At 39.9% G+C, this 13,424-nt stretch overlaps 1 protein-coding gene across 1 annotated transcript in view; it reads left to right on the forward strand.

Annotated features, from left to right (window-relative positions):
• Nucleotides 1-13,424, forward strand: part of CFAP54 (cilia and flagella associated protein 54) — a 296,739-nt gene that overhangs the window by 201,441 nt on the left and 81,874 nt on the right. Inside the window, exons 52-58 of the mRNA XM_022562388.3 lie at nt 1,004-1,109; nt 3,490-3,637; nt 4,469-4,626; nt 4,798-4,977; nt 5,081-5,207; nt 11,020-11,175; nt 12,440-12,545. Coding sequence (XP_022418096.3) covers nt 1,004-1,109; nt 3,490-3,637; nt 4,469-4,626; nt 4,798-4,977; nt 5,081-5,207; nt 11,020-11,175; nt 12,440-12,545 — 981 coding nt within the window. The remainder of the gene's footprint in view (nt 1-1,003; nt 1,110-3,489; nt 3,638-4,468; nt 4,627-4,797; nt 4,978-5,080; nt 5,208-11,019; nt 11,176-12,439; nt 12,546-13,424) is intronic.

Here is a 13,424-nt window from a genome sequence, read left to right on the forward strand (position 1 = left end):
ACGACCTTATTTTAGCTTGTTTATCTCTGTAAAGACTCTATTTCCAAATAAGGATGCATGATGAGCACTGAGGGTTAGGACCTCAACACAGTTTAACCCATAACACCTCTTAAATGTGATTGTTATTCACTATTCAAGTGGAGATATCTAGTGGGGCATTAGATAAATGGATACATTGTCCGTTTGGCTTTCACTCAGTCTTTCTGTGTTATGAAGTAGCACTGCAATAAGCATCGTCAGGTACACAGATTATTCTGTATTTTGAATTTTGTTTTGGAATAGATTTTCAAATGAAGAAACCTGTTAACATATATTATTAAAATATTTTGAAAAAGTGTGACATCAATTATACATTTATCATTCTACAGGGAAGGAGGATGTGATGGTTTAAAGTGAAGAAAAATTTACATACTGAACAACAGGAAGTGAGGAGAATTACTATCTCCTGGCTTCTATTTTCTGCATTAAGTACCTTTCCCTCCTGGCACTGCTAGATACTGATTGCGCAGTAATTTTTCTTAAGAGTTTCCAAGTGCACAGCATTAAGCAGAACAGTTTTATAATGTCAGAAAACTGGAGAACCACATCCTGATGTATGTAAAATGCATGTGTGCTCATTTTATTAATGAGATTGTCAGTAAATTTTGTTTTAGATCTTGGAAACATTCATTCATTCATTTATTCTTTCATTCACTCATTTTCATGTAAAAATATTTTTTAGCTCCTATTATGTCCAAGCTACTAGATGCTGGGTGTCAGCAGGGGATAAGATAAATTAGCTGAGACAAACACAGAGCAGTTTTACAGGCAATTAAATAATGCTGTAAGTATCACCTTATGGTAAAGGCCAGGGTGCTATTAGAGCACGTAGAAGGGGCACCTAACAGTTTTGGGGATGGGTGGGAGTGTGGGGAGGTTTTTTTGGAGGAAGAGACTTAGGAAATAACATACAAATGCCACGAGTGTCATACTAATAACATTTAAAACATATTCTCTATTTTAGTGCTGCGATAGTATTTTCCACACTTAAACTTCTCCAGGATTCAAAACTTTTTAAAAAGAAGGTAGTAGAAGATGACACAGAGAATTCCATCTCTCCAGGAGATTATGTATGTATGAATTTAATGTTTATCCTGATAACACTTTTTACGGAATAATTATTGGCATGCTAGGAAATTGTATAACTATTTGAATGAAACAAAGGGGTAAAGAAGAAAATAACATTGAATTTAGAGTAAAAAGGTCTGTGTTTAAGCCCCGTTGATGCTATTTATTAGCTGGTATACCTTGGGCAAATTCCTTAAAATTTTTTTAAATTATGTAATCTCATTTGGGAATTGATGGGACTGGATGTAATAGTGACTGAAGTCCCACCAGATGTATCATTCTTGTATTCTAGATCTGATGTCACTGGTAAATAAAGTTGTTTCGCATGACTTGCTCTTCATTCCACTTTTGATTTTATTTCTTCTTTAGCATTACCAGTGTGACACCTACGCTATTTCCTACCTTGTGCTATTTCCTACCTGTGCTATTCCCTACCGGTGCTATTTCCCACCTGTGCTATTTCCTACCTTGTGCTAATAGTACCTTGTGCTATTTCCTTCTCATAGTTAAATTCTTCTGCGTTTAAGCCCTCAAGTCTATTTGACAACTGGTGTCACATGTTCTTGGAAATTTCACTGGATTTTTATTAGACCAAGTAACTTAATAACAACAGGGTTGTTTAGGATTAAAATATAAAGATTCAGCACATAGAATCCTTGCTCATTTTAAAATAAATAAAATAAAGCTTAAGCTTTACTAATAAAATTGCTACTATCTAATGTCACTACAAAAAAGCAAAACTGGGGCTTCGCTGGTGGCACAGTGGTTGAGGGTCTGCCTGCCGATGCAGGGGACGCGGGTTCGTGCCCTGGTCCGGGAGGATCCCACATGCCGTGGAGCGGCTGGGCCCGTGAGCCATGGCCCCTGGGCTTGCGCATCCGGAGCCTGTGCTCCGCGGCGGGAGAGGCCACAGCAGTGAGAGGCCCGCGTACCGCAGGAAAAAAAAAAAAAAAAAAGCAAAACTAATTGACTCATTTCTTACCACAGTAAAAGCAGTATAAAGTCTAAAAAGGATTCTGATTCTGAAAATTTACTTAGAACCATGCTTGTTACTTGGGGGGGTATTTTGCTTCCCAGGGGACATTTGCAGTGCCTGGAGACATTTTGGTTGTTATAACTAGAGGGAGTGCTAGTGGCATCTACTGAGTAGAGGCCAGGGATGTTGCTAAACATCCTATAACACACAGGACATTTCCCTCACAACAGTAATCTGGCCCAGAATGTCAGTCATGCTGAGGTCGAGAAACCCTGATTTAGATTAAGCATGACTTGGCTTTTCAATAATAAAAGCAATGTAGGCAGAGATTAAGGTATGTTGATGGGTATTTCTTCTGTATTTCTAATCTAAACACTAGACTCCTCGAGTACGTGGTGTACGTATTCTAATCACCGGCCTGTCTCGGGGCCTCTGTTCACTTCTTACTCTGGTTCAGAAACAGCTCCCCCTCCCCCTCTGCTCCTCACCCGTCTGTCACGTTCCAGCCCCTGTCAAGTCCAGGTTACAGCTCCTTGATAGCAGGTATTGCTGACTGGTTGGAGATGATGAGCTGTCAGAGATGTGTAGCAGGAAATTCCTAGAACAAATGGGTGTTGTTCTAGATGAAGTGTCTAAGATTGATTGCTCCCTGGAAAAGTTCCTTTGTCACCTCCCTCCCAGTAGCTCTGAACATTGGCCACTCCCTTTATAAAGTGTAATAATGAGGGTAGTAAATCATAAAATAATATATGTTTGGGATGTGAGCAGCACATAGCAGTGTAATGTAGTAGATTAAGACTGTGGGCTCTAAATTCAGAAAGATGCAAGCTTGAATCCCAGCCTCCGCCAAAATATGATGACATTTAAGCAAACAGTTAGCCTTCCTAGGCTTCGCTTCTCTCATCTGAAAAATAGAGATAATAATAACCCCTCTTGGGCTTGTCAGGAGGATTAAGTGAACTAATGTGTATGAAGCATGTATCACAGTGCCTGGCCCGTAATAAGCACTCAGTAAACATTAGCCAGTATTACTGATTATTTTTCAGCCTTTAAAATGATGGTCACAAAATTTTTGAAGGTATGGAAACTGCTGATAATAATACAATTTGCAATGAAAAATTCAGACTGCAAAGCTAGTTTTCAACAGTGAGTATACAGAGAGAAAGAAATGCTGCAAAGCACTTATATGAGGATCAGTGTTGATAGAGGAGCATGGGATTATGGGTGATTTTTGTTTCTTGTGTATTTTTTATGTTTTATAGAATGTTCAAGAATAATTTCTAAAATTAAAATTTAATACTGTTAAATTATATCGCTGCTTCCCTTAACTTATGTTACATTTAGCATTAGGCTAGAACTTGGACATTTTTAAATGGAAAGATAACCGTCATTTTAATATTGTTTAGGCCACTGAAAGTACAGATGATAATGAGTTTTTAGATCCCATTTCCCTAAATTCTCGAGAATATTTCAACATTCATCTGTGGTTGAGGTGCCGCTTAGCATTGGTGACTGCGTTTGTTGCCCAGATTCGTGGCATTGGAATCGTGAAAGGTACAAATATCCTATTTCCATCTCCTTAATCAAACTTTTCATAAAATTTAATTTTATTTAGGTAACAGAGGTTTTCTTGGGATGTATTTTATCATACCATTAACATTTTATAACTTCTTAGCTTTATCTGTTTCCAGAATAAAAAATTCAAGTTATTAAATGAGAATAATCATTCTCAGCAGTCCCTTGTATCACTGCAAATGGCATATATATTACTGTATGCAGAGCAGGCAAGGAGATTTCAGAATGCTAATGCACACGCCTTCCTGTCGTCTAGGAAGGCAGCGTAGTTCAGGGGTCCAGAGTGCAGATTCTGGAGCCACCCCCCCACTTGAGTTCAAATACTCTATCCACCACTTCCCTGCTGTGTAATCTTGGCCAAATCTCTTAACCCCCCTAGGCCTTAGTTTCCTCCTCTGGAAAATGGAAATGTGGTACCTACTTCATAGGATTATTTCCAGAATTAAATGGGTTAAATTTCTAAAGTTCTTAGATTATCGCCTGGCACATATAAATATGAGTTCTTGCAGTGATTAATAGTTATCTATATGTAAACCTATCTATTCACCCATCTCTACCCATCTCCCAAATTAAATTATTTCATGGAATATCATTATTACTTTTGCAGCATTCGAATACCCTAAAGTACTTCTCGTAAATTACAGCACATTTATTTTCAATGTTTCGTGCAGTCTTACTTGTTTTCCGTCTCTACATCTTCCCCTTCTTCTGTATTATACAATATTCCTGTGATAAACACCGAGAATATCCTGCACATATAATTTCTTACTTTCTCAGTGCATTTTAAGTACCTGCATTTGTTTATTTTAGAAAACGATATAACAGATTGTGTGAGCCTCATCAATGAAGTGTGTGTGGAAGCAAAAAGTGCAGGCGACAGGGAGCTACAGGCTGAATTCTTGATGCAAGCTGTAATCATTGGCCTACAAGAAAAGCACTTAAAAGCAGACATCATAAAAAACCTTCAGGTAGGAAGGAAACCTAATTCACATTGATATTTACCAGAGGATTCCAGTTAGAATAAAAGGAGAGAATTTAAATTTCCATTAGGTACTGAATGCATAACAGTCAATACATCTGGCCCCTGTTTCAGTGAATTGTGAATGGTACTATCAAACGGAATAATTTTATTTTAATAGGATGTAATACAGTTGCTTGAAGGACGTGAGTTTATTTCTCCTCGATCTCATTTAACACTGGTGAGAAGCATGCTTTTACTGGATGACTTAACAAAAGCCGAGAAATTCAAGGAAACTCCCTCTTCGAAAGCAGAAAAATTATATTTGTTGACTCAGTCTCACAACATTCTTATTGAACAGGTGAGAGTGCTTTTGTGTCCACAAGACTTAGAAACTTACTTTTCTGTCTTTTCTTACAGCGTACCACATGAGCTAATTACTCATTCCAGTGCTTCTTTTACAGATGCTAACTTTTGGAGAAACAATTGAATTTCCTATATCAAACACTGACTATGCAAGTCCATTACTGCCTTTGAAAAATATCTATCTTCCTCATGTCATGTTATTGGCCAAAACAAAAATGAGAATTGGTAAGAACACTTAAACATATATTACATTCAAGTCACTGATGAAAAAGTTTAAGTCATTTTCAGCGAGGCTATCACGTGAGTGCATTTATCTGGGGCAGTATTTATGAATAGCCAGGTTCCATTTATTTAACAAATAGCTTTTGATCACTTACCATGTGCCAGCCTCCCTGTGAGGTCCTGGGAAGCTATTGGAGATTAAAACAGATGTGGTGGGCTTCCCTGGTGGCGCAGTGGTTGAGAGTCCGCCTGCCGATGCAGGGGACACGGGTTCGTGCCCCGGTCCGGGATGATCCCACATGCCGTGGAGCGGCAGGGCCCGTGAGCCATGGCCGCTGAGCCTGCGCATCCAGAGCCTGTGCTCCACAACGGGAGAGGCCACAACAGTGAGAGGCCCACATACCGCAAAAAAAAGAAAAAAAAAAAAACAACAAAAAAAAAACCAGATGTGGTTCCTTCTCTTAGCCTGGGAGACAGGAATACACAACTAAACAAATCATATATAGGAATGCATATTCTATCATTTATCATATTATAAATGTATAAAATATTTTAATATTCAATATTTATACATTGTTATAATATTTATAACAAACATTTAATTTTTAATTTATTATTATAATATTTATAAAATTTAATCCAGTAAATATTGTATAAAATAAGATGTGTATTTGATAACAACTAGACAGGAAATCAGCAAGGATATAGGAAGCTTATGTCTGATGATGAATTATGTATATGTATGTAAGTATAAATTGTACTTCGTGTTGTAAATGATGTGGATAAGATCTGCTGATAAAGAACAGCAAAGGGAGGGATGCCTGTTTAAGTAGAATAATTGGGGAAGGCCTCTCTGGGGAAGTAGTATTTAACCCTGGGCTGTAAATGTTAAGCATATGCTTAGTGAAGTCATGCACAGTAGAGGCAGAGAGAGCAGTGAGTTGTAGGCTCTGAGGTCAGGACAAGCTTGACATGTTCCAGAACTGCCAGGAGACCAGTATAGACAGAGCAGAGTGGGCTAGGGACAGCCTAATGGGAGAGGGTGAGCAGGGGACAGTTTATGTTTCCAAAGATTACCCTGGCTGCTGGCTGAAGAACAGAGTGGAGGATAGACGGGAGCCAGCCAAGAGGGGATCTGATTGGAGCAGGTAGACCAGTAAGCCAGAGGCTTACAGCTCCTTGGAAACCAAGGAGGAGGAGCCAGCCAGTGTTGCTGCCCTTCTCAGGAGCTCACAGACATTGCTTCAAGCTCTCTCTAGGACACTGTCTCTCATCTTTGACCCAAAGCTGCCTACCTCTAGCTCCAAGGCTCTTGTCTATCACAGAGGACAGAAAATCTTGTAACAGCTCTCTCTCTGTTCTAACCTATATTCATCATGCCTTTTTAAAAAAAATGTATTTCTGATGCTTTGACATCAGGAGTCTTGCTGACCAGGGAGGGACTTCCCCTCCCAGAGTTAGCCAATTCCTAGAGGTTAGCAAACCACACTCCTGTGAGGATGTCTTTCATATGCAAACTCGCCATTCCAGAGCTTACACCCTGAACTTTTATTGAGCTCTTTTATTGTTCTTTGCTGGGCTCTTACCCTCAGGGCCACTATTTTTCTGCCCCAGTCACCCCAGGGACAGGTATAGACTACTAGCAGAGCCCACTGAAATTATACAAACTAGCCAATCCTAAACCTTAGTCTGCTTACCCTACCCACCCACTCCTTCCCACAAAAAACACAATAAAGGCTCGTGCCCACATTTTCTCCTTTCTCCTTCTACCTCCTGACTGACCCTGGTGCTTCCTTGTGTGGCCCTGTGTGGCGTGGTGTGCCCTCCCTCCTCTTGAGAACTGTGAGCAAAAATACACTCTTTTCGATGGCGGTCATCTCCTGACCTGTTGACCTTGTCATACCTGAATAATAACAAAACCCACATTTTGAAACATTACCCCTCACCTCCTGGGACCCATTTGCCTCCTGTACCAGCAGCTGCTCAGCTCAGGAGAGGCAGGTGATTGGCCTAGAGTGGGGAAGGGAGGGCAACAGAAGGGTGCTCAAACCATCACCTGCCCACAATTTTTTCCCTTGTTCCCCTTCTGCTCCTCCCCCTCATGACTAGTATTGATCATTATTATTATATGATTTTCATCATCATCACCATCATCAGATACGAACTTTATTACCATAGGTAAAGCAGTTCACCCCTATATTGTTGAGTTTCCTCAGTTATGGAATTAGGCTGGCATAGCTGACCTCGGGAATTCCTTCCAGCTCACTGATCCCATGAGAGCTATTTTTCCGTATCTTTGGTCCACAATTTGTTATATTACCAGTATGTTTGATTTCTACAAGAGCTTAAAGTACAGATTGTGTTCAGTTGTACAGATTGTGTTAAACGTATCCTCTGCTTTCCTGCCTTACTAATCTTGAAGATGTGTCACCACTCAGTGGCAATACTGTTGCTGTGTTTTAGACTCACTTGAAGCAGAACAGCTTGCTTTCTGTTATATTATATTAAATACCAACTTAAAGAATAAAAACCGAAAGCAACTTTTCTGTCAAAACAACGTCAGTTTCACAACTTCTTTTTCACAGAGTTGATGTTTATTGCAAAAAGGAGCACTTCAATATTATGAAGCATAAAATCATCTGATTTGATGCTTTCTCGACAGTTTTCCTTTAGAGTGATAGTATAGATTTCATTGCAAGAATAGAGCCACTTAAAAAAATTCTTTTTCTTCGTGAAAGCATCTTACAGAAAAAGACATTTCGAGATTATTTTTAAAAAACAAACAAAAAATAAGCATCATGGTTATTTAAGATTATTTTTTTCCATTAATGACTGAACCTAGAGCTTCCTTATTAGCTGAAAAAGTAGATTACTGATTGTATAATAGGAGTGAAGAAAGGTTCAAGAATAGTGCTGGGGAGTGGGAATATAACAGGGAGTCATCATCTTTGCCTTCGAAGAGCCTATTATCTAGTTAGGAGAGAGAGAAAAGTCAATAATTTCTGTAACAATTCTTTTTCTAATTTTAACAAAAATCTAGAAGATGATTCGAGTACTATTATTATACATTAGTACTATATTATATAGCACTGTCTTGCATGTAGTCCATATATAGTACATATTGTACATGTATATAAGTGCCTCAATGACATGAAAAGACTTGATATTTTTGTCTTGTATTAATAAACAGCTGTAGTATAATTTGAAACAGTAAGCAAGACATATAAGAATGGGAGATGGGCTTCCCTGGTGGCGCAGTGGTTAAGAATCCGCCTGCCAATGCAGGGGACACAGGTTCGAGCCCTGGTCTAGGAAGATCCCACATGCCGTGGAACAACTAAGCTCGTGCGCCACAACTACTGAGCCTGCGCTCTAGAGCCCGCGAGCCACAAGTACTGAGGCCTGAATGTCTAGAGCCCATGCTCCGCAACAAGAGAAGCCACTGTGATGAGAAGCCCGTACACCACAACGAAGGGTAGCCCCCGCTCGCCGCAACTAGAGAAAGCCGGCGCACAGCAACGAAGACCCAACACAGCCAAAAATAAATAAATTAATTAATTTAAAAAATGAAACATGACCCCAGAAAAGAGAAAAAAAAAAAAAAAAGAATGGGAGATGTATTGAGATGTGAGACTGTATGGGACAAATGGTATTAGCATATCCTTCTGGCCTAAGATCTAATTGCAGTTGGTAATTGTTGGGGTTTAAGAGCATGGACTCTGGAGAAAGAATTCTGGTCCAGTTTCCTTGAGGAAATCATTTAACTTCTCTGCGGGTCAGTTTCCTTTCTAGTAAAATGTAAATAAGAAAGGTACCAGTCTCCCTGGGGTGCAGTGAGTGGAATATGTAACATGCTTAGAAGGGCAGCTAGTCTAAGAGCGTTGTAGGTGTCAGCTCTTCTCACTGTTCCACGCCTGGCCTCCTTACTCTCCTAGGAAGCCCGGGGAAGAAAGACTTCAATTTCTTCATCTCCATTTTCTCAGTAAAGTGCTACCATCCTGCCTTGTCCAGAGGAAGGGCTCTGTAACTTCTCCCTGGATAAAGGGCCGGGGATGGGGGAGAGAAAGATACTTTCTCTACTGTCTTCCCACTCATATAGCACATTCCTGAACCAAATATTTACAAAACGTCCTAGGTTTCCTGAAAACTCTTTATAGGGCATGGCATCTTGGATTTAAAATTTTCAGGACTTGAAGGGACCTCAGATATTTTCTAGTTCTGCTGCCTCAAGGCTCAGAGGCATGTAGGGACTTGTTCAAAGCCTCAGATGACACGGTAGCACCAATGACTGGCTTGTACCCAGCATTTCAGCTACAACTCAGAAGCTGTATCCTTCTGCAATCCTACACTGCCTTTCTGTTCATACTGAGCTACCGTGCCTGTTAACCTGTTCCATTAATGCAGTTCCCCCCCTAGTTGCCTTTTACTCTTTATCTCAACGTTTTTCTTCTTTATTAAAGTTACCAAAAGGTAAAGTGATCATCAGCTGCCGGCCTTGACAGCTGTATTTTCTGGGTAGAGACATCCCTGACCTTTCCCAGGTCTGGCCAGGGCTCCTGTAACCTGCTACCGTGGTGTCCAGTGCTTTCACTGCCACACAGTCAACCACACCGTGTTTTGATTGCCTGTCTGGCCGTTCTCATTCCCTGTTGGACACTAAGCTCCACGGTCTCTCTCTTAAGGGGTTACTGCAGTGTCATGGTTTAGGGTATGGGCCCTGGAGCTGGACTGCCTAGGTTCAGATCACAGCCCTGCTACTTACTAGTCACGTGACTTTGGGCAAGTTACTTAAACTTCACCGTGCCACTGCTTTTTCCTCTGTAACATGAGCATAATAATGGTATCTACTCAGAGTTGGGAGGACTGCATGAGATAATGCTTAAGTACTTGGGATGGTATCTGGCATGTAGGAAGTACTTAATGAAACTTAGCTCTTATTTTTCAATTTTCTCGTTTTTTATCCGGTGCCTAAGCACTCAGAAAATATTTGTCAAATAAATGTCTGTCTGTCTTTGAGGTGATTAGAAATTAAATCTAATGCCTCTTCAACAATGCAACAATCCTTCATTATGTTAAGTAGTGATGGGACCGCATAAGAAGCATAACATGTGGCCTTTGTCCATAATGGGTTTGCCAACTAGTCGGGATGACAAAATATGCAATGCGAGCAACCGCTATAGAGCTGAATAGAAATTACCGCCTATTAATATATGCAAATTTTATTGGTAAAAACATAAAACTTCCAGTTGTTTCCCTACTAACAACCTCATCTTAGGAACACAAAAGTTGTTATGTAGAGCATTATGAAATTTTAGATCTGAAAGAGGCTTGAAATTTTAGAACTGAAAGAGGCTTCATTTTATTTTTATTTATCTTTAAAAAATTTTTATTGGAGTATAGTTGATTTACAATGTTGTGTTAGTTTCAGGTGTACTATCCTTCATTTTAAAAATGAGAAAATGTTGAAATTTATCAAAGACAAAGTTTCAAAGGTCTATTGTTTATAGTTCATTGATATATTTGGGTATTGTGTTTCTTTAAAGCATTTCTTCAATGCTAAGAACTAAAGACCCCCAGAGTTCTTCTTTTTTTTTTTTGACCATGCCTCAGGGCTTGTGGGGTCTCAGTTCCCTGACCGGGATTGAACCCTGGCCATTGCGGTGAAAGCCCAGAATCCTAACCACTAGGTCACCAGGGAACGCCCTCCCAGAGTTCTTCAATTGTACCTACTGTGAGAGAAGTCTGGTACCTGGGAGGTTTGTTATGAATACTGTATATCTATTGTTCCCTCTTCATACAACTGTCTTTCTTTTAGGACATACAGTGGCCAAGCAAGTATATTATACCAGTAAAAAGAAGGATCCCTCAAAGTGGTTACCTGCCCTTCATCTTTTTGAAATAGCTTTGAAGCTCGCCAAGATATCAGGAACAGAAGAACAAGAGGTGGAAGCTGAAATCTTTTTTCAGAAAGGTAAGATGTATTTAGGGTCAGAACTATGATAAAGTTTGAGGATTGTTTTTTTCCCATGAACAAAAGGCTTCTTAAAACTCTGGTCACTGATTATACAAAATACTGATTTTACAAAGGGCTTGGTGATGACAAACACCTTGGTATCTCTGCCAAACTCAGTTTTGGATAAAGAGAACACTGCGTATTTTAAGTTTATATCTAGAAAGGAAAAAAGTACTCCATTTTCGTTTCTTTTATAATTACAATTGACCTTCCTTACACAAAGTTTCAGGTTTGACTCAAAAATCTCAGCATCAGCCATTTAGCTATGAATAATGTTTCTTAAAGAATGCTTGGAAGATATTTTTTTATTTCATTACTTAGCTAAGCATTTTAGCTAATTTCTATAAAAGATACATACCCATTTAAATTAAATAGCTATGGCAATCTATATTTATAACTTATATACAACACACATTTGCATAATACATTCATATAATTTTATTTTAGCCATGGGAAAAATGATGATGACAATTGGTATCACTTATTGAGCATCTACTAGATACTAAGCACTGTAGTTGGTGTTTTACATCTCATATTGCCAGTTCTTACAACAGCACTACAAGGTAGGCATGACCAATCCCAGTTGGCAGATGAGGTGTAGTCTGGGTAAATAACTATCTGTAAGTCCAGACGTGAACTTAACACCAGGTGGCTCTGTGCCCTGTGCATATGCCGCACGGAAACTGGGAATCCTTTTTATAGTGATTGTAAGATTTGCCTTTCCTGCCCTTCTTGCTACAGAAGTACCATTCCAGCGCCTGCATTTGAAGGCTGTGGCTCACCATGAGGGGTGGGAGCTGTGTGCAAACGAGAGTGTTTGCATCATCCGTGCTGGTTTTCAAGCGTTTGCTGACTTTCTAGGGTTTGTTTTTAGCAAAGATGTTTTCTACGATACCTGCAATGATAGAAGAAAGAAGAAAATGGATTTAGATAAACGGAATGTGCTACAGGAGGAAGTGGGAGCACAAAGTAAGGAAATGGAGAGGAAAGTAAGATGATAAGAACAGTTGTGTCTGGAAAGTGAAAGGAGGCAGGGGGAGCCTTCCTGGGGAAGGAAGCAACAGCTCTTTCCCCATTGGCTTACCTTCTAGCAAGAAACAGGAGACGGACAGACAAAAAGGACAGCACATTCAGTTTTCCAAATTTCCTGCATAAAATATTCTGAAGTTCTAAATGATAGAAAAAGGAAAAACCATCTTTGTATATCCTTTTCTTCTTTCAGGCAAAATAGAATGTCAAATATTGGTGGAAGAGAAATCTACAACTTTGCAACTTGAGAGTCTATTTGAAGCTATACAGCTAAGCTTGAGACATGATCAAAACTCAGGGTAAAAAAAAAAAAAAAAAAAAGACCTTTCCATTATCATGACAATGTGCGTTTGTGTTTGAGACTCGTGTTCTGGTAGTACATTGACTATTTAAGGCTGGGGCGACTGGGGCACCCTTTTCCCGCGGCAGGGCTAGTTCACTGGGGTCCATTGTGCAACAGGTTCACTGACTTCCTTTTCAAGCTTGATGCTCTTGGCTCTGCTCCAAGGCCTCATTTACAGTGATGGTTGATGATGGTGGTTAGCATGGTGATGTACTGGACTGTAAATCGCTTCTAGTCTGTACACAGATTGATCTCCTGTCAGTCCCAGGTTACAGGAGGCTCCACTAGATGTGAAATTGTATCTAGAAGGGATTTATGTGAATATTCACTCTGGTTCAGCAGTACCAAGGCTGGCCAGCTCAATTCTGTATCAAAGTCACCTTAAGATGGGGCATAAGCCAGCATCATTACAACTGCGCTGATTTAAATGGTCCCACCTGGCAGGTTTGATAGTGAATACACAGACCTAACCCATACCGAATCACGGCTTTCAGCATAACTCTATGTGTCTCTTTCGAACTTATTATAATTAGCGTAGGAGAGTAGAGAGAGAGGTCTGGTTTTCCAGGCAGGTTCCTCCAGTCTTGACTGTCACTTCTTTAGTGCCTTGTGTGCTGGAATATTCCAGAATGGTCTTGATGCTCAGCTGCATTGTGGTCATAGCATGGAGTATTGCCAGCACAGGACAAGGTGGAATGCTCAGCTCTCTTCAAGAGCTTTCAATTTCAGTAGGAAGAAAGATGCCCGTGTCTAAGCCACAAGTGCTCTGAAAAGAGGATGAGTTTGGAACAGATGCTGGTTTTGCCTATTTTTGCCTTTTAGTCTCTCAGAAATT

The sequence above is a fragment of the Delphinapterus leucas genome, chromosome 11, assembly GCF_059928025.1.
Source record: "Delphinapterus leucas isolate spDelLeu-1000000601 "Yukka" chromosome 11, BTC_Dleu_Yukka2, whole genome shotgun sequence".
In the NCBI taxonomy this organism is placed as follows: domain Eukaryota; kingdom Metazoa; phylum Chordata; class Mammalia; order Artiodactyla; family Monodontidae; genus Delphinapterus; species Delphinapterus leucas.